We start from the raw sequence: 21602 nt of genomic DNA, 5'->3' as shown, positions 1-21602 counted from the left end.
ACACTCTATACGATCCGAGCACACTGTATAGGACCCGCACACACTGTATATGATCCAAGCACACTGTATAGGATACACACACACTGTATAGGATCCGAGCACACTGCATACGATCCGAGCACACTGTATACGCACTATTAAGCGACTGTATATGCAGTGATACATTCAGAAACAGAATATAAATGTGTAATTATTTCTCAGAACATATCAAGTTACAGTATATTGTGTAATATTTGGGTCCCAAGCTATGTGGTCAGAGAAGTGTCACCATAGATGCTGGGGTTACACGCTGCTACCCGATAACTTCTGCCAGCTACTTATCACTTGTATTTGTCTTGTTGGGGTTTGTCCTGACTCCTCCACGATTCTGCCTCCACCCCCCTCTGTAACTCTTCCCCCATCACGCCCACAGCACAGGCACTGTAGACCTGGAGTTCTCCTATCTCTCCTACTTCAGAGACCAGCTGGAGGCGAGAGTATTGCTGCACTGGCTGATATACGGGGCGAGGTCAGTGTACCGTTTTACTTATATACAGCACATGGGTGGTGTGAGGAAGAGGTTCTGACCAGTGCCCTGTGTCAGTAAATATACAGACAGTCAGGGGGAAATTACTAACATGGGACTTACAATGTATTATCTTCTAGAACAGGCATGTCCAACCTGCGGCCCTCCAGCTGTTGTGAAACTACAAGTCCCATCATGCCTTGCCACAGTTTTGCTATTAGGGAATGCTAAAACTATGGCAAGGCATGCTGGCACGTGTAGTTTCACAACAGCTGGAGGGCCGCAGGTTGGATATGACTGTTCTAGAAGGTGCTAAATAAATAAGTAGATTATAATTGGTTACCCATAGCAACATGCCATGTGACATAGAAATCCAATCTTAGTAAATTTTCCCCTCAGTCTCCATCTGGGCCTATCTTCTCTAACCAGCAGCGCTGCAGTTTCTGGGCATTAGGGTCCCTAGGAGACCATAGGACTGTGCCAGAAATTAGTGTGAATGCGTAGGACTCCGTGAAAATGGCCGCCACCCCATTTTCCTAGTGACTTGTGCAGCGCTCCTGCCAACGACCCAGGACCCCGGAGGGGTAAGTAAGTGTGGGCCCACCGTGCAACCATTGCAGTCAGGGTATGCCCTCATTTTGTCAACAGTGTCTAGGTCAACACATGAAAAAAGGGTGACGTGTTTTAGGTCGACATGGACAAAAGGTCGATAATGGTCGACATGAAAATAAAAGGTTGACGTGAGTTTTTCATAATTTTTTTTTCTAAACCGACTTGTTCGTACTTTACTAACCCACTGGGAATATAGGGAGGATATAACAGTGTGCTGCTGCTGCTCTCGCCATGTAAAGAGATGCGTTACACTAATACGGTGTCCATGTCAACATATGTCGACAGACACCCAAAAAAACCAAAGGAAAACTTATGTCGACATTTTTATTGTGTCGACTTTTTTCTCCCCTATCAATAGTTTTGATAGAGAATTACACTTTTTATGGGGTACGGAAAGAAAAAAGGGAACAATGGGGTGTAGGGAGGGAAAGGGAAGAAGGAAGGGTACATCCAGAATGCGATGGAGATAACAATGATACAGAGTAAATCAGTAGCAAATCACATGATTCGCGGACAAAATGAAACCAGCGCAGATCAATGTAGCGCCATCTGTAAAGACATTTATATAATAGAGTAACATGAAAACATAGGAGAACACAAAAAAGAAGTTCAAATAAATGTGGCGCCTACGGGGGGGGAGGGGGGGGGGGTGGTAGAGCAATTGTAATAATTAAATAGAAAGAGCCTCGTAAAAACTAAATTGGAGGGGGATTACTATGGGAGGAACTCAGGAAATACTGAGCCCATTCGCCATCAGTCACATAAGTATGCCAGCGTACTAGGGGGGTGATTCAGGTTGGCTCGCAAAAGCAAACTCCTTCATTAATGGACAAAACCATGCTGCGCTGCAAGTGTCGCAGATGTAACATGTGCAAAGAGAGTTAGATTTGGGTGGGGTGTGTTCTTCAAACTAATATCTATATTGCAGTGTACAAATAAAGTAGCCAGTATTTACCCTGCACAGAAACAAAATAACTCATTCAAATGTAACATTCCCCACACATGGACCCGTGCACACTATATACGATCCGAGCACACTGTATAGGACCCGCGTACACTATATACGATCCAAGCACACTGTATAGGACCCGCGTACACTGTATACGATCCGAGCACACTGTATAGGACCCGCGTACACTGTATACGATCCGAGCACACTGTATAGGACCCGCGTACACTATATACGATCCGAGCACGCTGTATAGGACCCGCGTACACTGTATACGATCCGAGCACACTGTACAGGACCCGCGCACACTGTATACGATCCGAGCACACTGTATAGGACCCGCGTACACTATATACGATCCGAGCACACTGTATAGGACCCGCGTACACTGTATACGATCCGAGCACACTGTATAGGACCCGCGCACACTGTATACGATCCGAGCACACTGTATAGGACCCGCGCACACTGTATACGATCCGAGCACACTGTATAGGACCCGCGCACACTGTATACGATCCGAGCACACTGTATAGGACCCGCGTACACTGTATACCATCCGAGCACACTGCATAGGACCCGCGTACACTGTATACCATCCGAGCACACTGCATAGGACCCGCGTACACTCAGGGCCGGTGCAAGGCACCGGAGCGCCCCAGGAAAGTCGGGGTGGGGGCGCCCCGGTGCCGGGGGGGGGGTGGTACCTGTGGAAAAAACTTGTGGCCCCGGCATCCCTGCAGTGCAGGAGCGGTCAGGGGTGTCCGTGCGACAGTGGTACCTGCGGCGCCGTCATGTGTATAAGGCTGGCTGCGGCCGGCGGGGTCCCTGCAGTGAATAGAAAATAACTAGCACTTCCCGCGCCGCCGCGCGCATAGCGCTAGTTATTTTCTATTCACTACAGGGACCCCGCCGGCCGCAGCCAGCTTTATACACATGACGGCACTGCAGGTACCACTGACGCACGGACACCCCTGACCGCTCCAGCAAGTTTTTTACACAGTTTGCTGGGGGTGAGGGGCGAACTGCCGCCCTCCAGGTGCCGGCGCCCTAGGCAAATACCTAGAGCTGCCTAGTGGTGGCGCCGGCCTTGCGTACACTGTATAGGACCCGCGTACACTGTATAGGACCCGCGCACACTGTATAGGACCCGCGTACACTGTATAGGACCCGCGCACACTGTATAGGACCCGCATACACTGTATAGGACCCGCATACACTGTATAGGACCCGTGCACACTGTATAGGAGACACACACACTGTGTAGGACCCGTGCACACTGTATAGGTCCCGTACACACTGTATACGATCCGAGCACACTGTATACGATCCGAGCACACTGTAGAGGACCCGCGTACACTGTATACGATCCGAGCACACTGTATAGGATACACACACACTGTGTAGGACCCGTGCACACTGTTTAGGTCCCGTGCACACCGTATACGATCCGAGCACACTGTATAGGACCCGTGCACACTGTATAGGCAAAACTCCTATACTCCAGAAAATGAAAATTTGTTTTTTGAATGACTTTCAATGATGTCAGGGGGTGGGGGGTGGGGGGGGCAGATTGTTGCCACATTGGCAGGCATAATATATCATACTTCCCAACTGACCCGATATTCACGGGAACGTCCCTTTTTTGGGGGGATGTTCCTGCATCCCGCACGGGGCCGGCAGTGTCCCAAGGGGCAGTTGTGATCCTCACTGATCTGTGCGCATATCTCACTGATCTGTGCACGGATGTCACTGATCTGTGCGCGGATGTCACTGATCTGTGCGCGGATGTCACTGATCTGTGCGGGGATGTCACTGATCTGTGCGGGGATGTCACTGAACTGTGCGCGGATGTCACTGATCTGTGCGGGGATCTCAGTGATCTGTGCGGGGATCTCAGTGATCTGTGCGGGGATCTCAGTGATCTGTGCGGAGATCTCAGTGATCAGTGATCTGTGCGGGGATCTCAGTGATCTGTGCGGGGATCTCAGTGATCTGTGCGGGGATCTCAGTGATCTGTGCGGGGATCTCAGTGATCTGTGCGGGGATCTCAGTGATCTGTGCGCGGATCTCAGTGATCTGTGCGCGGATCTCAGTGATCCGTGCGCGGATCTCAGTGATCTGATATCTTTGCTACTGTCACCTTTCTGCCGGTTTCCTGCCCTTGTGTACCTATGTACAGTGCAATACTGGTATAATCTAGCAGCTGTCCTAGGAGCCAGGAGAGGCCAGGACTGTGTGGAGCAAAGTTCGGATGCCGTCATATGTCAATAGACTATATACAGTACTCAGCAATAATAACTCCTGCAATTGGCAAGTGTAATGTGCCTTATTAGAAGTATCGGAGAAGACCCAGTCTACAGCTACAGAGAAAATACGATAAATACAGGCCCAGGTGCCGCTGAAGATGGTTTCCTCCTTGAGAACTGGCCATCATGAGACAATGCGGGTATTGGGAGAGATTTACTAAACAGTAATAACCTAATCAGAGGGGATCTACACACTTGCTCGCAGGCGGTTCCTCTCTAAGTTTTGGTTGCGCTTTCCCAGCCATTATGACTCCCCACAGACACATTTTCCCGAACTGGGAACAGATTCTGATGTGACAAGATAGGAAATGATTCTTGAAAAGTAACAAATATTTGTGTGAGATTTGTCTTGTCTTCACCCAGTATGATGCATTCCATCATAGCGCAGACCAGTCTGCTCACCACAATACAGCCTCCCCACAGGAATCTGCAACACCATTGATTATAGTACATACAGCTGCTAGCTTTCATAAAGGTAAAACAAGGAGCCAACTACAGTGACTTGGTGAAGTAGTAGCAGGCAGAAGAGAATCTGGAGGAGATCTTAGTGAGAGTCTCCATTATACCGAAGTTCTAATTATCTGAAGGTCAACACTGATTATGTCCGCCCAACGTTCGTTTCATGATATCCGCAGTAGTGAAACGTACGTCTGCCCAACGTTGTAAACATCTGTCATTGAATAATCCACTAACTCCTATTACACTAGTGAAGTGAGCCATGTGAGGGTACGCGTTACACTAAATGGGGGTTCATGATGACAGATGTTGATATTGACACCAAAAAATGTGAAAACCCTATGTCAAACTTTTCATGACAACCTTTTGACCCTGTCAACCTCTCCATGTCAACCTTTTTACATACTTTATGGTAAATAGTGGTAATAAGCATTACATGTCTGCAACTCATAGATGATATTATCTAAAGAACATACAGTAATAGTCCATAAAATATGACCTTGCTCAGCCAGGAGATAACAGATGGCCAGAATGGTCCCTAGCAGATGGCTGAGGTCAGAACAGTCCCTGGCAGAGCTGGGTGCACACATAGGATGGCTGAGGCCAGAACGGTCCCTGGCAGAGCTGGGTGCACACATAGGATGGCCGAGGCCAGAACGGTCCCTGGCAGAGCTGGGTGCACACATAGGATGGCTGAGGCCAGAACGGTCCCTGGCAGAACTGGGTACACACAGGATGGTCGAGGCCAGAATGGTCACTGGCAGAGCTGGGTGCACACATAGGATGGCTGAGGACAGAACGGTCCCTGGCAGAACTGGGTGCACACAGGATGGTCGAGGCCAGACCGGTCCCTAGCAGAGCTGGGTGCACACAGGATGGTCGAGGCCAGAACGGTCCCTGGCAGAGCTGGGTGCACACAGGATGGTCGAGGCCAGAACGGTCCCCGGCAGAGCTGGGTGCACACATAAGATGGCCGAGGCCAGAACGGTCCCCGGCAGAGCTGGGTGCACACATAGGATGGCCGAGGACAGAATGGTCCCTGACAGAGCTGGGTGCACACATAGGATGGCCGAGGCCAGAATGGTCGCTGGCAGAGCTGGGTGCACACATAGGATGGCCGAGGCCAGAACGGTCCCTGGCAGAGCTGGGTGCACACATAGGATGGCTGAGGCCAGAACGGTCCCTGGCAGAGCTGGGTGCACACATAGGATGGCCGAGGCCAGAACGGTCCCTGGCAGAGCTGGGTGCACACATAGGATGGCTGAGGCCAGAACGGTCCCTGGCAGAACTGGGTACACACAGGATGGTCGAGGCCAGAATGGTCACTGGCAGAGCTGGGTGCACACATAGGATGGCTGAGGACAGAACGGTCCCTGGCAGAACTGGGTGCACACAGGATGGTCGAGGCCAGACCGGTCCCTAGCAGAGCTGGGTGCACACAGGATGGTCGAGGCCAGAACGGTCCCTAGCAGAGCTGGGTGCACACAGGATGGTCGAGGCCAGAACGGTCCCTAGCAGAGCTGGGTGCACACAGGATGGTCGAGGCCAGAACGGTCCCTGGCAGAGCTGGGTGCACACAGGATGGTCGAGGCCAGAACGGTCCCCGGCAGAGCTGGGTGCACACATAAGATGGCCGAGGCCAGAACGGTCCCCGGCAGAGCTGGGTGCACACATAGGATGGCCGAGGACAGAATGGTCCCTGACAGAGCTGGGTGCACACATAGGATGCCCGAGGACAGAACGGTCCCTGACAGAGCTGGGTGCACACATAGGATGGCCGAGGACAGAACGGTCCCTGACAGAGCTGGGTGCACACATAGGATGGCTGAGGACAGAACGGTCCCCGGCAGAGCTGGGTGCACACATAGGATGGCCGAGGCCAGAAGGTCCCCGGCAGAGTTGGGTGCACACATAGGATGGCCGAGGTCAGAACGGTCCCTGGCAGAGCTGGGTGCACACATAGGATGGCCGAGGCCAGAACGGTCCCTGGCAGAGCTGGGTGCACACATAGGATGGCCGAGGACAGAACGGACCCTGGCAGAGCTGGGTGCACACATAGGATGGCTGTGGACAGAACGGTCACTGGCAGAGCTGGGTGTACACATAGGATGGCCGAGGCCAGAACGGTCCCTGGCAGAGCTGGGTGCACACATAGGATGGCCGAGGACAGAACGGTCCCTGGCAGAGCTGGGTGCACACATAGGATGGCTGAGGACAGAACGGTCCCTGGCAGAGCTGGGTGCACACAGGATGGTCGAGGCCAGAACGGTCCCTGGCAGAGCTGGGTGCACACATAGGATGGCCGAGGCCAGAACGGCCCCCGGCAGAGCTGGGTGCACACATAGGATGGCCGAGGCCAGAACGGTCACTGGCAGAGCTGGGTGTACACATAGGATGGCCGAGGCCAGAACGGTCACTGGCAGAGCTGGGTGCACACATAGGATGGCTGAGGACAGAACGGTCCCCGGCAGAGCTGGGTGCACACATAGGATGGCTGAGGACAGAACGGTCCCCGGCAGAGCTGGGTGCACACATAGGATGGCCGAGGCCAGAACGGTCCCCGGCAGAGCTGGGTGCACACATAGGATGGCCGAGGCCAGAAGGTCCCCGGCAGAGTTGGGTGCACACATAGGATGGCCGAGGTCAGAACGGTCACTGGCAGAGCTGGGTGCACACATAGGATGGCCGAGGCCAGAACGGTCCCTGGCAGAGCTGGGTGCACACATAGGATGGCCGAGGACAGAACGGACCCTGGCAGAGCTGGGTGCACACATAGGATGGCTGTGGACAGAACGGTCACTGGCAGAGCTGGGTGTACACATAGGATGGCCGAGGCCAGAACGGTCCCTGGCAGAGCTGGGTGCACACATAGGATGGCCGAGGACAGAACGGTCCCTGGCAGAGCTGGGTGCACACATAGGATGGCTGAGGACAGAACGGTCCCTGGCAGAGCTGGGTGCACACAGGATGGTCGAGGCCAGAACGGTCCCTGGCAGAGCTGGGTGCACACATAGGATGGCCGAGGCCAGAACGGCCCCCGGCAGAGCTGGGTGCACACATAGGATGGCCGAGGCCAGAACGGTCACTGGCAGAGCTGGGTGTACACATAGGATGGCCGAGGCCAGAACGGTCACTGGCAGAGCTGGGTGCACACATAGGATGGCTGAGGACAGAACGGTCCCCGGCAGAGCTGGGTGCACACATAGGATGGCTGAGGACAGAACGGTCCCCGGCAGAGCTGGGTGCACACATAGGATGGCCGAGGCCAGAACGGTCCCCGGCAGAGCTGGGTGCACACATAGGATGGCTGAGGCCAGAACGGTCCCTGGCAGAACTGGGTGCACACATAAGATGGCCGAGGCCAGAACGGTCCCTGGCAGAGCTGGGTGCACACATAGGATGGCTGAGGACAGAACGGTCCCCGGCAGAGCTGGGTGCACACATAGGATGGGCGAGGCCAGAAGGTCCCCGGCAGAGTTGGGTGCACACATAGGATGGCCGAGGTCAGAACGGTCCCTGGCAGAGCTGGGTGCACACATAGGATGGCCGAGGCCAGAACGGTCCCTGGCAGAGCTGGGTGCACACATAGGATGGCCGAGGACAGAACGGTCCCTGGCAGAGCTGGGTGCACACATAGGATGGCTGAGGACAGAACGGTCACTGGCAGAGCTGGGTGTACACATAGGATGGCCGAGGCCAGAACGGTCCCTGGTAGAGCTGGGTGCACACATAGGATGGCCGAGGACAGAACGGTCCCTGGCAGAGCTGGGTGCACACATAGGATGGCTGAGGACAGAACGGTCCCTGGCAGAGCTGGGTGCACACAGGATGGTCGAGGCCAGAACGGTCCCTGGCAGAGCTGGGTGCACACATAGGATGGCCGAGGCCAGAACGGCCCCCGGCAGAGCTGGGTGCACACATAGGATGGCCGAGGCCAGAACGGTCACTGGCAGAGCTGGGTGTACACATAGGATGGCCGAGGCCAGAACGGTCACTGGCAGAGCTGGGTGCACACATAGGATGGCTGAGGACAGAACGGTCCCCGGCAGAGCTGGGTGCACACATAGGATGGCTGAGGACAGAACGGTCCCCGGCAGAGCTGGGTGCACACATAGGATGGCCGAGGCCAGAACGGTCACTGGCAGAGCTGGGTGCACACATAGGATGGCTGAGGACAGAACGGTCCCCGGCAGAGCTGGGTGCACACATAGGATGGCTGAGGACAGAACGGTCCCCGGCAGAGCTGGGTGCACACATAGGATGGCCGAGGCCAGAACGGTCCCCGGCAGAGCTGGGTGCACACATAGGATGGCTGAGGCCAGAACGGTCCCTGGCAGAACTGGGTGCACACATAAGATGGCCGAGGCCAGAACGGTCCCTGGCAGAGCTGGGTGCACACATAGGATGGCTGAGGACAGAACGGTCCCTGGCAGAGCTGGTTGCACAAATACTGTAGGATGGCTGAGGACAGAACGGTCCCTGGCAGAGCTGGTTGCACAAATACTGTAGGATGGCTGAGGATTCATAACACTGTGATACTCACACTTCTTCCATGGATATTATCCATGTTCATGTACAGACTGCACAGGAAAGTACTGTACATGAAAGGAATTGGAAGTTACGGGTAAATTAATCCCTCTAAAATACAGGTTTAACATGGTTATTTTATAGCTATTACACAGCATTACACAGCATTACACAGCATTCCAGCCTGTGAACAGGGGAGCAGACAGCCTCATTTAGAGGATTAGGGAGGAGGAGTGTTCCAGGTCCCTTTTTGTCTGGATCTCAATGTTCATTACGAAAGGGAGAAAGGGACAGGAACAGTGTGGGAAAGCCCTGTACAAGTCACCAGTAGAGCCTTGCAGTGAGTGTGAGTGGGCCTTGCGGAGAGTGGGCCTTGCGGAGAGTAGGCCTTGCGGTGAGTGGGCCTTGCAGTGAGGCCTTGCAGTGAGTGTGAGTGGGTCTTGCGGTGAGTAGGCCATGCGGTGAGTGTAAGTGGGCCTTGCGGTGTTTAGGCCTTGCAGTGAGTGTGAGTGGGCCTTGCGGTGAGTAGGCCTTGTGGTGAGTGTGAGTGGGCCTTGCGGTGAGTGTGAGTGGGCCTTGCGGTGAGTAGGCCTTGCAGTGAGTGTGAGTGGGCCTTGCGGTGAGTGTGAGTGGGCCTTGCGGTGAGTAGGCCTTGCGGTGAGTAGGCCTTGCGGTGAGTGTGAGTGGGCCTTGCGGTGAGTAGGCCTTGCAGTGAGTGTGAGTGGGCCTTGCGGTGAGTGTGAGTGGGCCTTGCGGTGAGTAGGCCTTGCGGTGAGTAGGCCTTGCAGTGAGTGTGAGTGGGCCTTGCGGTGAGTGTGAGTGGGCCTTGCGGTGAGTAGGCCTTGCGGTGAGTAGGCCTTGCGGTGAGTGTGAGTGGGCCTTGCGGTGAGTAGGCATTGTGGTGAGTGTGAGTGGGCCTTGCGGTGAGTAGGCATTGTGGTGAGTGTGAGTGGGCCTTGCGGTGAGTAGGCCTTGCGGTGAGTGTGAGTGGGCTTTGCAGTGAGTAGGCCTTGCGGGGAGTGTGAGTGGGCCTTGCAGTGTGTAGGCCTTGCGGTGAGTGTGAGTGGGGCTTGCGGTGAGTAGGCCTTGCGATGAGTGTGAGTGGGCCTTGCGGTGAGTAGGCCTTGCGGTGAGTGTGAGTGGGCCTTGCAGTGAGTAGGCCTTGCGGTGAGTGTGAGGGCCTTGCGGTGAGTAGGCCTTGCGGTGAGTGTGAGAGCCTTGCGGTGAGTAGGCCTTGCAGTGAGTGTGAGTGGGCCTTGCAGTAAGTAGGCCTTGCGGTGGGTGTGAGTGGGCTTTGCAGTGAGTAGGCCTTGCGGTGAGTAGACCTTGCGGTGAGTGTGAGTGGGCCTTGCAGTGAGTAGGCCTTGCGGTGAGTGGGCCTTGCAGTGAGTAGGCCTTGCGGTGAGTGTGAGTGGGCCTTGCAGTAAGTAGGCCTTGCGGTGAGTGTGAGTGGGCCTTGCAGTGAGTAGGCCTTGCGGTGAGTGTGAGTGGGCTTTGCAGTGAGTAGGCATTGTGGTGAGTGTGAGTGGGCTTTGCGGTGAGTAGGCCTGCAGGGTGTTAGTTACTAAGAATGGAGTTCTATTGAAGATGGGCTGTTGCTAGGGGATCCACTTCTATTATCTTCTAGAATGTGCATAATAAATATGTAGATTCTGTTGCTATGGGCAACATCCCATCTTTAATAAAGCTCCCATCTATCTTAGAGGACAAGGAAGTCTTACATTACTAACAGCATCTGCCTTTGCACCCAGGTCACTGCCATGGAGGAGACATCGGAATATCGTCGTAAGAACTGGGTCCCTGTCCGAGGCGTACCCATGATCTGCTCCTTTACTCCAGACTGGAAGCGGATCGATGATTTCCAGGCCAGGGAAGACGATATTGTCATATCCACTTACCCAAAGTCAGGTACCCGCTGTGGCCAGTTTGCCGGGCGTAGGCTGGCATCTGTGTGCTCACCGTGTTCTTCTTCTCTCAGGCACAACCTGGATGAGTGAGATTGTGGATGTCATCCTCAGCGATGGGGACATGGAGAGGAGCGCAAGGGATGCCATATTCAACAAGGTCCCGATGCTGGAGTTCTGTGTGCCCGGCCTGTTATCCCCAGGTACGTCAGTGGATGCCAACAGCAGGGGGTAGGCGTTGCACTTTTCGATTCAGAAAACTACAAATATGTTGCGTATGGGGAAAACGCAGGGTAAGGGCTTTGTGCGGGAATGACGGCAATCATTTACAAGAGCAAAACACAGAGCAACATGGTTAACCCTTTCAGTGCCAAGTATTTGTCAAACTTGCCAAGCAAACATGTTTATTCACCATAATGAATTTCCCAGGCTTTAAGGATTCTTCCACGGAAAAAGTTTGTCCCTGAAAATTATTTTTCAACATTGGCCACAATTTATCTTATCTGTAAATATGAACGTATTTATTATACACCAGAGGGTGACATAGTTTTGTATCATCTCGGAGCCAACTCATTTGTCAAAGTATAGATAGACTTACAAGTATGCCCCTCAGACCACCACACATTTTCCTTCAATGCCCATCAGACCCTACCATGTGCATGCCCTTGGCTCACATTACATAGTATGCCATGCATTAGTGCCCACAATACATAAAATGTCATACAGCAGTGCCACCAATAAATTGTATGCTACACAGCAGTGCCCCAATACATTGTATGCCACATGGTAGAGCCCCTAATACATACTATGCTATACCATAGTGCCTTCAATACATAGTATGTCACACAGTAGTGCCTACAATACAAAGTATATCACACAGTAGTGCCCCCAATACATACTATGCTATACCGTAGTGCCCCCAATACATAGTATGCTACACAGTAGTGCCCACAATATATAGTATGCTACACAGTAGTGCCTCCAATGCAAAGTATGTCACACAGTAGTACCCACAATACATACTATGCTATATCGTAGTGCCGCAATACATAGTATATCACACAGTAGTGCCCACAATACAAAGTATTTCACACAGTAGTGCCCACAATACATACTATGCTATACCATAGTGCCCCCAATACATAGTATGCTACACAGCAATGCCCCAATACATCGTATACCACATGGTAGAGCCCCTAATACATACTATTCTATACCATAGTGCCTTCATTACATAGTATGTCACACAGTAGTGCCCACAATACAAAGTATTTCACACAGAAGTGCCCACAATACATACTATGCTCTACTGTAGTGCCCCCAATACATAGTATGTCACACAGTAGAGCCCACAATACATACTATGCTATACCGTAGTGCCCCAATACATAGTATGACACACAGTAGTGCCCACAATACATACTATACTATACTATAGTGCTTTCAATACAAAGTATGTCACACAGTAGTGCCCACAATACAAAGTATGTCACAGAGTAGTGCCCACAATACATACTATGCTAAACCGTAGTGCCCCAATACATAGTATGTCACACAGTAGTGCCCACAATACAAAGTATGTCACACAGTAGTGCCCACAATACATACTATGCTATACCGTAGTGCCCCCAATACATAGTATGCTACACAGTAGTGCCCACAATTGCAAAGTATGCCACCAATTAATGCCCCCAATACATAGTATGTCACACAGTAGTGCCCACAATACATACTATGCTATACCGTAGTGCCCCCAATACATAGGATGCTACACAGCAGTGCCCCAATACATCGTATACCACATGGTAGAGCCCCTAATACATACTATTCTATACCATAGTGCCTTCAATACATAGTATGTTACACAGTAGTGCCCACAATACAAAGTATGTCACACAGTAGTGCCCACAATACATACTATGCTATACCGTAGTGCCCCCAATGCATAGTATGTCACACAGTTGTGCCTACAATACATACTATGTTATACAGTAGTGCCCCCACAATACAAAGTATGTCACACAGTAGTACCCCCAATACATACTATGCTATACCATAGTGCCTCCAATACATAGTATGCTACACAGTAGTGCCCCCAATGCAAAGTATGCCACCAAATAATGCCCCCAATACATAGTATGTCACACAGTAGTGCCCACAATACAAAGTATGTCACACAGTAGTGCCCACAATACATACTATGCTATACTGTAGTGCTCCCAATACATAGTATGTCACACAGTAGTGCCCACAATACATACTATGCTATACCGTAGTGCTCCAATACATAGTATGTCACACAGTAGTGCCCACAATACATACTATGCTTTACTATAGTGCCTTCAATACAATGTATGTCACACAGTAGTGCCCACAATACAAAGTATGTCACAGAGGAGTAGTGCCCACAATACATACTATGCTAAACCGTAGTGCCCCAATACATAGTATGTCACACAGTTGTGCCTACAATACATACTATGCTATACAGTAGTGCCCCCACAATACAAAGTATGTCACACAGTAGTGACCACAATACATACTATGCTATACCGTAGTGCCCCCAATACATAGTATGCTACACAGTAGTGCCCCCAATGCAAAGTATGCCACCAATTAATGCACCCAATACATAGTACGGCACATAGTAGTGTTTCAATTATTTTCTTTGTTGGAACCAAATGGTGGCTCCTACATTTCAGTAAAATATGTCAACCCCTGACCTTATACATAATATGCTACACCAGGGGTCAGGGAACTTTTTTACCTTTTACCCCAAAATATATTTAGGTACGCTGACGTTACCCCTTTGATTTGAAAGGAAGGAAATCATATAATTGTAATACTCACTGTACCCCAGAAATTGATGATATATCCTGCTAGTATGGTACACAGCCCGGCAGCCATTGATTGTACAAAATGTGTACCCCACACAGGCATACATAGTAATCATCGTTATCATCAATGGCTGCCAGGCTGTGTGTGTGTGGTATAGCCATTGATAATGTGACATCCAGGCAATTATTAGTGTCAGTATTACAGTATGATATAGTGACAGTCTGTGCAATGTTTTCCCCAAAACTAGAGATGGGTGTACCCTGACAGGAGCCTATAACCAGGCAAAGGAACTCAGCGCTGCAGCGTCAGTACAGACTGTGCACTGCCGAGATGGCGCAGCAACTAGTCGACTTTACAGAAGAAGTGGCTGGACTTGGTGTCAGGTCTTTGTCCTTTGGACTTGGTGTCAGGTCCGTACTGTAACACACACAGCCGGATAGCATGCATACAGAATTTATATATACTGTACATTCTATATGCAATAAAATAAAATTCCTGGGGGGTAATGGACGGTCGCGCTGCCGAGACACAGTCGGGCATGCTTATAGATTCATATATAAAAAAAAACTGGAACCCGGGCTTCCTATAAAGGTAAGCAAATACACACAATGTCCTGATTGGATGATGTTGGTTTTTCCTTTGTTTTAGTCCACCGTGTTCGCCCTTTTTTGGCCTCACTTAGGCCAAGTTCAGTCACGTAGTCAGGGGGTCACATACATCAAATAATTCCTGGTTTCCCTAATGTTTCTCAGATATGTGAATTAAAGTATACAAGCTATAGCGTAAAATGTAACAGATTTATACAACAAAAAAAAGACAAATAAGTAAAAAAAGAAAGCCTGGTACCGTGTCTGGCCTTTTAAGAAAAGGGCTTGTCTCTAGGCGTAAGGGGGTCAGATGTACACCCGGGTATCCCTCCATATACACCTCATATAAAGTCCCAAAGTTTATAGGTCCAGAGAGACTCCACAACCAGGAGCAGGAGACTCCACAACCACCGATGCATTTCGACCTCTTCTTTTCCATGTTTTCTCTTTCCAACCTCCAGGGACTCAGATATTAGACTCTCTACCTTCTCCTCGTATGGTCAAGACCCACTTGCCGGTCTCACTCCTGCCAAAGTCATTCTGGGAAAAAAACTGCAAGGTATTATCGCTCATGTGAGGTGAACCTCAGCTTTGAGAGCTCATGTAAAAAATATATACAGAGGGACTTTGTTTAAGTTCATAGAGCTGTCTCATCTATTGATTTGGTTCAATTGGTGACGTCTTAGATGCTCTTTGTCATCATCAGATTATCTATGTGGCAAGGAACCCTAAGGATGTGGCTGTGTCGTTCTATCACTTCGATAAGATGAACTACTTACATCCAGAGCCAGGAACCTGGGAGGAATATCTGGAGAAGTTCCTTCAAGGAGATGGTGAGAAGTCAATGAATGTTTATTGGTTTCCAGATATTTTAGTTTTTTTTTTGGAGAGACCAATAGAAGATATAAAGTTTATTGTTTTTGATTGTTAATGGATGTTTTCTGTCACAACTCCCTGTTTGTCCTAGTTGGTTATGGGTCCTGGGGCGCTCATGTAAAGGAGTGGTGGGAACTGAAGCAAAAGAGAAATCTCCTGTACGTATTTTACGAGGACATGTTAGAAGTAAGTCTTCTCCTAGGAGTTACATGTTCAGCACAAACACAGGGACGGAAGTTACATCTCTACCTTCTCTCTAAACAGGACCCAAGGCGTGAAATCCAGAAAGTGGTCAGATTTCTGGGAAAAGATTTCCCAGATGAGGTGCTGGAGAAGATTTGCCTACATACCTCCTTCAAGGCCATGAAAGAGAATCCGACTACAAACTACACAATGCTATCATACACCATTATGGACCAGACAGTCTCTCCATTCATGAGAAAAGGTACGATACTGCCAACCACAGGGAGATCTGTACCACCCCATATTACAAATAACACTGCTGACTTCCTGCTAGTTTTTGTGGACATTAAATTAACTTTTTTTTAAACTAGATTGACACATCTAGTGGTGATTTGTGGCTTGTCTATAGGCACAACCTGCTAGCCACACATAATTAATACTAGCTTTAAAGTTACTGCCATTATGTTCTCATTGTACGTTGAATAATAGTAACCCGACATACTGTATTGGAGCTATCTCTCCACTCAGCTTTCTGTTTCTGCTTCTCTCTACAGGAATCTGTGGAGACTGGAAGAACCATTTCACGGTGACACAAAGTGAGATGTTTGATGAGTATTACCGGAGGGAGATGTCTGGCACAGATCTGTCCTTCCGCTTCTAAAATCAGCAAAGCTTTATGGCATTCTATCAGGTGTGCGACATCTGTGTCCAATACAGAACAAGCTGGGACAAACCGTACATACTGTCCCACTGATAGCAGAGTACAGCCTAGGGAACCCTACAAGATGCAGCCCAGTGACCCTACAAGATGCAGCCCAGTGACCCTACAAGATGCAGCCCAGTGACTCTATAAGATGCAGCCCAGTGATCCTACGAAAAGCAGCCCAATGACCCTACAATATGCAGCCTAGTGACAATAAGATGCATCCCAATGGCCTACAAGATGCAGCCCAGTGACCCTACAAGAAGCAGCTCAATTACCCTACAAGATGCAGCCCAGTGACCCTATAAGATGCATCCCAATGGCCTACAAGATGGAGCACAGTGACCGTACAAGAAGCAGCCTAGTGACCCTACAAAAATCAGAATAGTGACCCTACAATATAAAGCCCACTGACCCTACAAGAAACCGCACATTGACCCTGCAAGATGCAGCCCAATGAATAAACAATGCAGACCCTACAAGATGCAGCCCAGTGACCCTACAAGATGCAGCCAAGTGACCCTACAAGATGCAGCCAAGTGACCCTACAAGATGCAGCCAAGTGACCCTACGAGATGCAGCCAAGTGACCCTACGAGATGCAGCCAAGTGACCCTACGAGATGCAGCCAAGTGACCCTACGAGATGCAGCCAAGTGACCCTACGAGATGCAGCCAAGTGACCCTACGAGATGCAGCCAAGTGACCCTACGAGATGCAGCCAAGTGACCCTACGAGATGCAGCCAAGTGACCCTACAAGATGCAGCCCAAGGACCCTACAAGATGCAGCTTAATGATCACACAAGACGCAGCCCATTAACCCTACAAGATGCAGCCCAACGACCCTACAAGATGCTATATAGAACTAATTCCATATTAAACCTAAGATCTGACAACCTGTCATAACCAGTAACATAGCAGATTACCTATAGCCCACTCCATCATGGCCGCTAATAATATGAGGAAAAGGCATTTATGTCCCCATACTGTATCACATCAAGTGCATGAGACACATGAGGAGATACATTAAACCTTCTCAAAAGGACAGGTAGAAAAGTTACCCATAGTTCCACCTGTCATTGTATAGAATGTATTCCATAAATGATGAGCAAAAGCAGATTGGAGCTAAAGGTCCACTATGTTTTGGTAGTTATTTGGTCACCTTGGACTGTCGATGGGACCCACGGACGTCCTGCCTCTTACAGTTTTCTACGCATGAGACTTTAATGAATGTGTGATCCCGTTAAATGCTTTTTATTTACTGTATTGTATGCTTTACCCCCACCCCCCATTGCCCTAATTCTTACCTACAGCATTCCCTTACCTGAAAACTGATAAAACTGTCCATAAAGTGTATAAGAAAAAAAGATTTATTAGTTACAATTAGCTGTACCTGGATTCAGGGGCGTAACTAGATATTCGTAGGCCCCATAGCAATAGTTTGTAAGGGCCCCCTATTTAGGGATTGATGGTGATAAATATATGTAAAAGATATTCAATTGACAGTAAAAATGGGCCCCCTTCAGCTCTGGGCCCCATAGCAACTGCACCCATTGCACCTATTGTAGTTACGCCCTTGCCTCGATTCTTCTTCATAGGGAGGAACTGATTTTTTTTAGAGCTTTAAAAAATAAAAGTTTGGCTGTGGTTTTGAATTGCCAGCAATTTTTACCCTCCAATCCACCAGCACTGTGTGGTAGCTTAGAACCCCCCTAACTCCCCTGCTGTCCTCTCTTCTCCTCTCATAATAATTCTCTTTTTCTGCCCTTCCCCTTAATAATTCCCTTTTCTTGCCCTCTTCTCTTACTTCCTCTCTTTGTCTGCCCTGTTCTCTTAATAATTCTAATGTTCTGTGCTTCTCTCCTTAATAATTCTCTTTTTTGTTCTATTCTATTAATAATTAATAGTCTTAATAATTCTCATTGGCTTCTATGATTGGCCGCACTCACCTGTTGACTGTATGGTACAGAGGAGTCGTTTGAAAGAAAAAGACCATGTGGCTGCTCAGGCCAATCAGCACCAGGGCTGGAAGACATTGGTCAGATATGCACAAGCCAAAAAAGATAAAGTTCATGCTGTAGCCTTGATCTCATTGGGTGTCAGTGTCAAGGCTACAGCTGATTGGTCCCATGGGCATCTGATGTGATTGGTCCAAATAACTGCGGTTACATCACACGTTGGTTAAAGATGCAGGCATGGGTTTCTGTATGTCCTTCTCAAATGTAATTTTCTGTTGTATGTATGAACAGGTCAAAGTGATGACATGGGAGTCTACTGCTGTTTCAGGCTTCTTTATTAGCTTACTATGGGCATGTCATTTTTGCTTGGTTGTGGGTACCAACACAATGTTCAGATGGCACCAGATTGCTAATAAACTCAGGATATCCGACTCCCAACAGACCAGTTGCTCCAACATTGGACAAGATCTCAAGAACGGGCAGCTCAGAACATCAGAGACGCAGTGGTGACAGCCCAGGAGAGATCCTGGCACCATCCGCCAATGCAGTGGGACCTGACGGAGGCAGTGGGCCTGCTGGTTCCTGGAGGATTCAGTCCCGTTATCCATGACAGGGTATTGTCTAATCGCTGTGCCCAATTAATCCCCCCAAAAATGACATAACTCTCTTGTTGGATAAAATTGGCCACAGCAGCCATCTTTATTGAAACAATACAAATTTAACAATAATCAAAAACATTTCCCACGGAAGGTGGTCCCCGAGGCCCTCAATAAATCTATCCACACCTCTAAGCACTTCCAGGAGTTGTTACCCCCAGCCGATAGCGATTGGCTCGAGGGCACCAATTGTCAACACCCAGTGCTCATTAATTAAACCTCACCCAGGGGAGTCCAGCCCCCTCATGGGGCCCTCCCCGCCGCATAATTAAGCCTCAATGCCACCAACCTCGAGGACCCCCCTCCGCACAGGCCACTGTGACAAAAGACAACCTAACAAATAAGTCTACCTAAAAACTATAAATTAGGGAGGGTGGGTGGGAGCTGTTAAGAAAAATCTCCCAGTGACCCCTATTTCCCGCCTGAACCCTGCTTATATACCCTTACAACACCCCATTAAGCCCCTCCCCCTAATGACCCTCTCCTTAGACACCCCCTCTATGACTGTCCAGCTAGTCAGCTCCCTACAAACCCTGTCAGGGGAGCCTACCCCCAGGCTTTGCCTCCAGTCCGGCTCCTACATGACAGGGTATTGTCTAATCGCTGTGCCCAATTAATCCCCCCAAAAATGACATAACTCTCTTGTTGGATAAAATTGACCACAGCAGCCATCTTTATTGAAACAATACAAATTTAACAATAATCAAAAACATTTCCCACGGAAGGTGGTCCCCGAGGCCCTCAATAAATCTATCCACACCTCTAAGCACTTCCAGGAGTTGTTACCCCCAGCCGATAGCGATTGGCTCGAGGGCACCAATTGTCAACACCCAGTGCTCATTAATTAAACCTCACCCAGGGGAGTCCAGCCCCCTCATGGGGCCCTCCCCGCCGCATAATTAAGCCTCAATGCCACCAACCTCGAGGACCCCCCTCCGCCACCAAGCACGGGGTTAAACCCTTGACCCCGAGCGACCCCCCCACATCCGGAACGCTGTTTCTATTCCCTCTTGTAGTCCCAAAGACCAAACATCTATCCCTACAGCGTTCAAGTGCACACCGTCACCTCTCCAAAAAGCACCGGCACCAGACTCGAGTTCCCTGTGCCTCACCACTACCGCGCCGTTTCTAGCCATAAAACGCCCAATTGCCCTGTTCACTTTTATCCTTGCCTTATTGATCTTGTCAGCCGACCTTGCATCCCTCCAATAACGGCGCGGCACAATATCCGACCAAACCGTGATCACTTCCGGAAACATTGCCCATAAACGTAGGAGATCAAACTTGATATCCCGTATCAATTCCCTAAATGGTCTGCTCCCGAGGTCATTCCCTCCCACATGCAACACTAATATGTCGGGAGCTCTATCGAGCCGAACAAAACGGTGAAATTCCTGTAACACTCCACTCCATACCATACCGCGCTTCCCCAGCCAGCGAACCAATGCCTCCTCTCTATCCAAACCTAGCTGGCGGCCGTTCGGTCTGACATCAGCCCGCAAAGCTCCCCAAAAGACATATGAATGTCCTAAAATCCAAATCAGGCACGGGGACTGCCCTAAAATAGAAAGAACACAGTCAGCCTCAAAAATCCCCTAAACGAACATAGGAGCGAAAACGAGACGATTCCCACCGCCCAATACGCTTAATTAACTCATCTCCAAATCCCATCCTAGCAGCCTCAGTTGCGGCCCCAATGCGGAAAGAGTGACCCGCGTATTCCTCCCCCTTGAGGCCCAACGTCCGCAGGACTGCTCTAAACACACTTGTGAACTGGAACCGTGATAAAAAGGATCTATTCGCATGCATCAGCAACGGATCCCTTTCCCTGCCCACTTTGACCTCCTTAAATATCCTTAGCCGTGCTACCGGGCACATATCCGAGCCTGGTACGGAGAAGAGAACTACCTTCTTCCCCCTCCCTAATTGATCCGTCTTAGACCTCCTCACCACTAGCTCCACCCTATCCGAGTATAAATCCACATCCTCTTCTAACAAACCTCCCGGCCTGGAGACGCTTGGACTTACAAGCTCGCCAATCCGCAGTGCCCCGAAGAAGGCAAGCGAAAAGGCTACCCCGAACAACCTCTCCTCGAAATTGGAACTACAGAACTCCCCTAACTTTCTACCCATATTCTGCAACAGCTGGAAGGACACTGGCCTTCTCTGATCTTGTACTACATGTCCTCTCCTCCAACCTTTCAAAGCTTGCGCAATCAGGAAATTCTTGGTGACGTCAGGCCTCCCACCTGCACGAAACCCAAAAGCCAAGCCCGCCATGCAGCGCGTGATTTTTGCCACTGACCAACCGATCTCCTTACAATGGCCTATATAAAGCAAGACAGCCAACTCGTCATCATCCTCCTTCAAACCTACTACCTCACGCCATTCTAACCAGCTCCGCCATTCCTGATTGTATGCCGACCACGTATTCGGGGCCAAGGATTCCCTGATGAGCTGATCGACTACCCGTCCAGCAGAGCCCAGAGCCGACTCGGGAACCCGGTCCCCTCCTTGTCCGCCTCTGGTGCCAACTCCCG

At 50.1% G+C, this 21602-nt stretch overlaps 1 protein-coding gene across 4 annotated transcripts; it reads left to right on the top strand.

Annotated features, from left to right (window-relative positions):
• The first annotated feature begins 375 nt into the window (after window positions 1-375).
• On the top strand, window positions 376-18681 carry LOC146019845 (sulfotransferase 1B1-like). Of its 4 annotated transcripts, none has more exons than XM_083152445.1 (8): window positions 376-508; window positions 11110-11266; window positions 11337-11465; window positions 15149-15246; window positions 15394-15520; window positions 15655-15749; window positions 15828-16008; window positions 16301-18680. In XM_083152445.1, exons 2-8 carry the CDS (start codon window positions 11119-11121, stop codon window positions 16405-16407), a joined length of 885 nt encoding a protein of 294 aa, XP_083008571.1. In that variant the 5' UTR covers window positions 376-508; window positions 11110-11118; the 3' UTR covers window positions 16408-18680. The 4 variants fall into 4 exon arrangements, with proteins under 4 accessions (XP_083008571.1, XP_083008572.1, XP_083008573.1 ...); XM_083152446.1 differs by lacking the exon at window positions 376-508 and adding an exon at window positions 9616-9752 and having other exon boundaries at window positions 16301-18681; XM_083152447.1 differs by lacking the exon at window positions 376-508 and adding an exon at window positions 9628-9698 and having other exon boundaries at window positions 16301-18681.
• The last annotated feature ends 2921 nt before the right edge of the window (window positions 18682-21602 follow it).

This window comes from Crinia signifera, chromosome 7, assembly GCF_055691185.1.
Source record: "Crinia signifera chromosome 7, ASM5569118v1, whole genome shotgun sequence".
Taxonomy (NCBI): Eukaryota; Metazoa; Chordata; class Amphibia; order Anura; family Myobatrachidae; genus Crinia; species Crinia signifera.
Note: the sequence above shows the minus strand (reverse complement) of the source record. Positions and strands in the feature narration are given on the sequence as shown.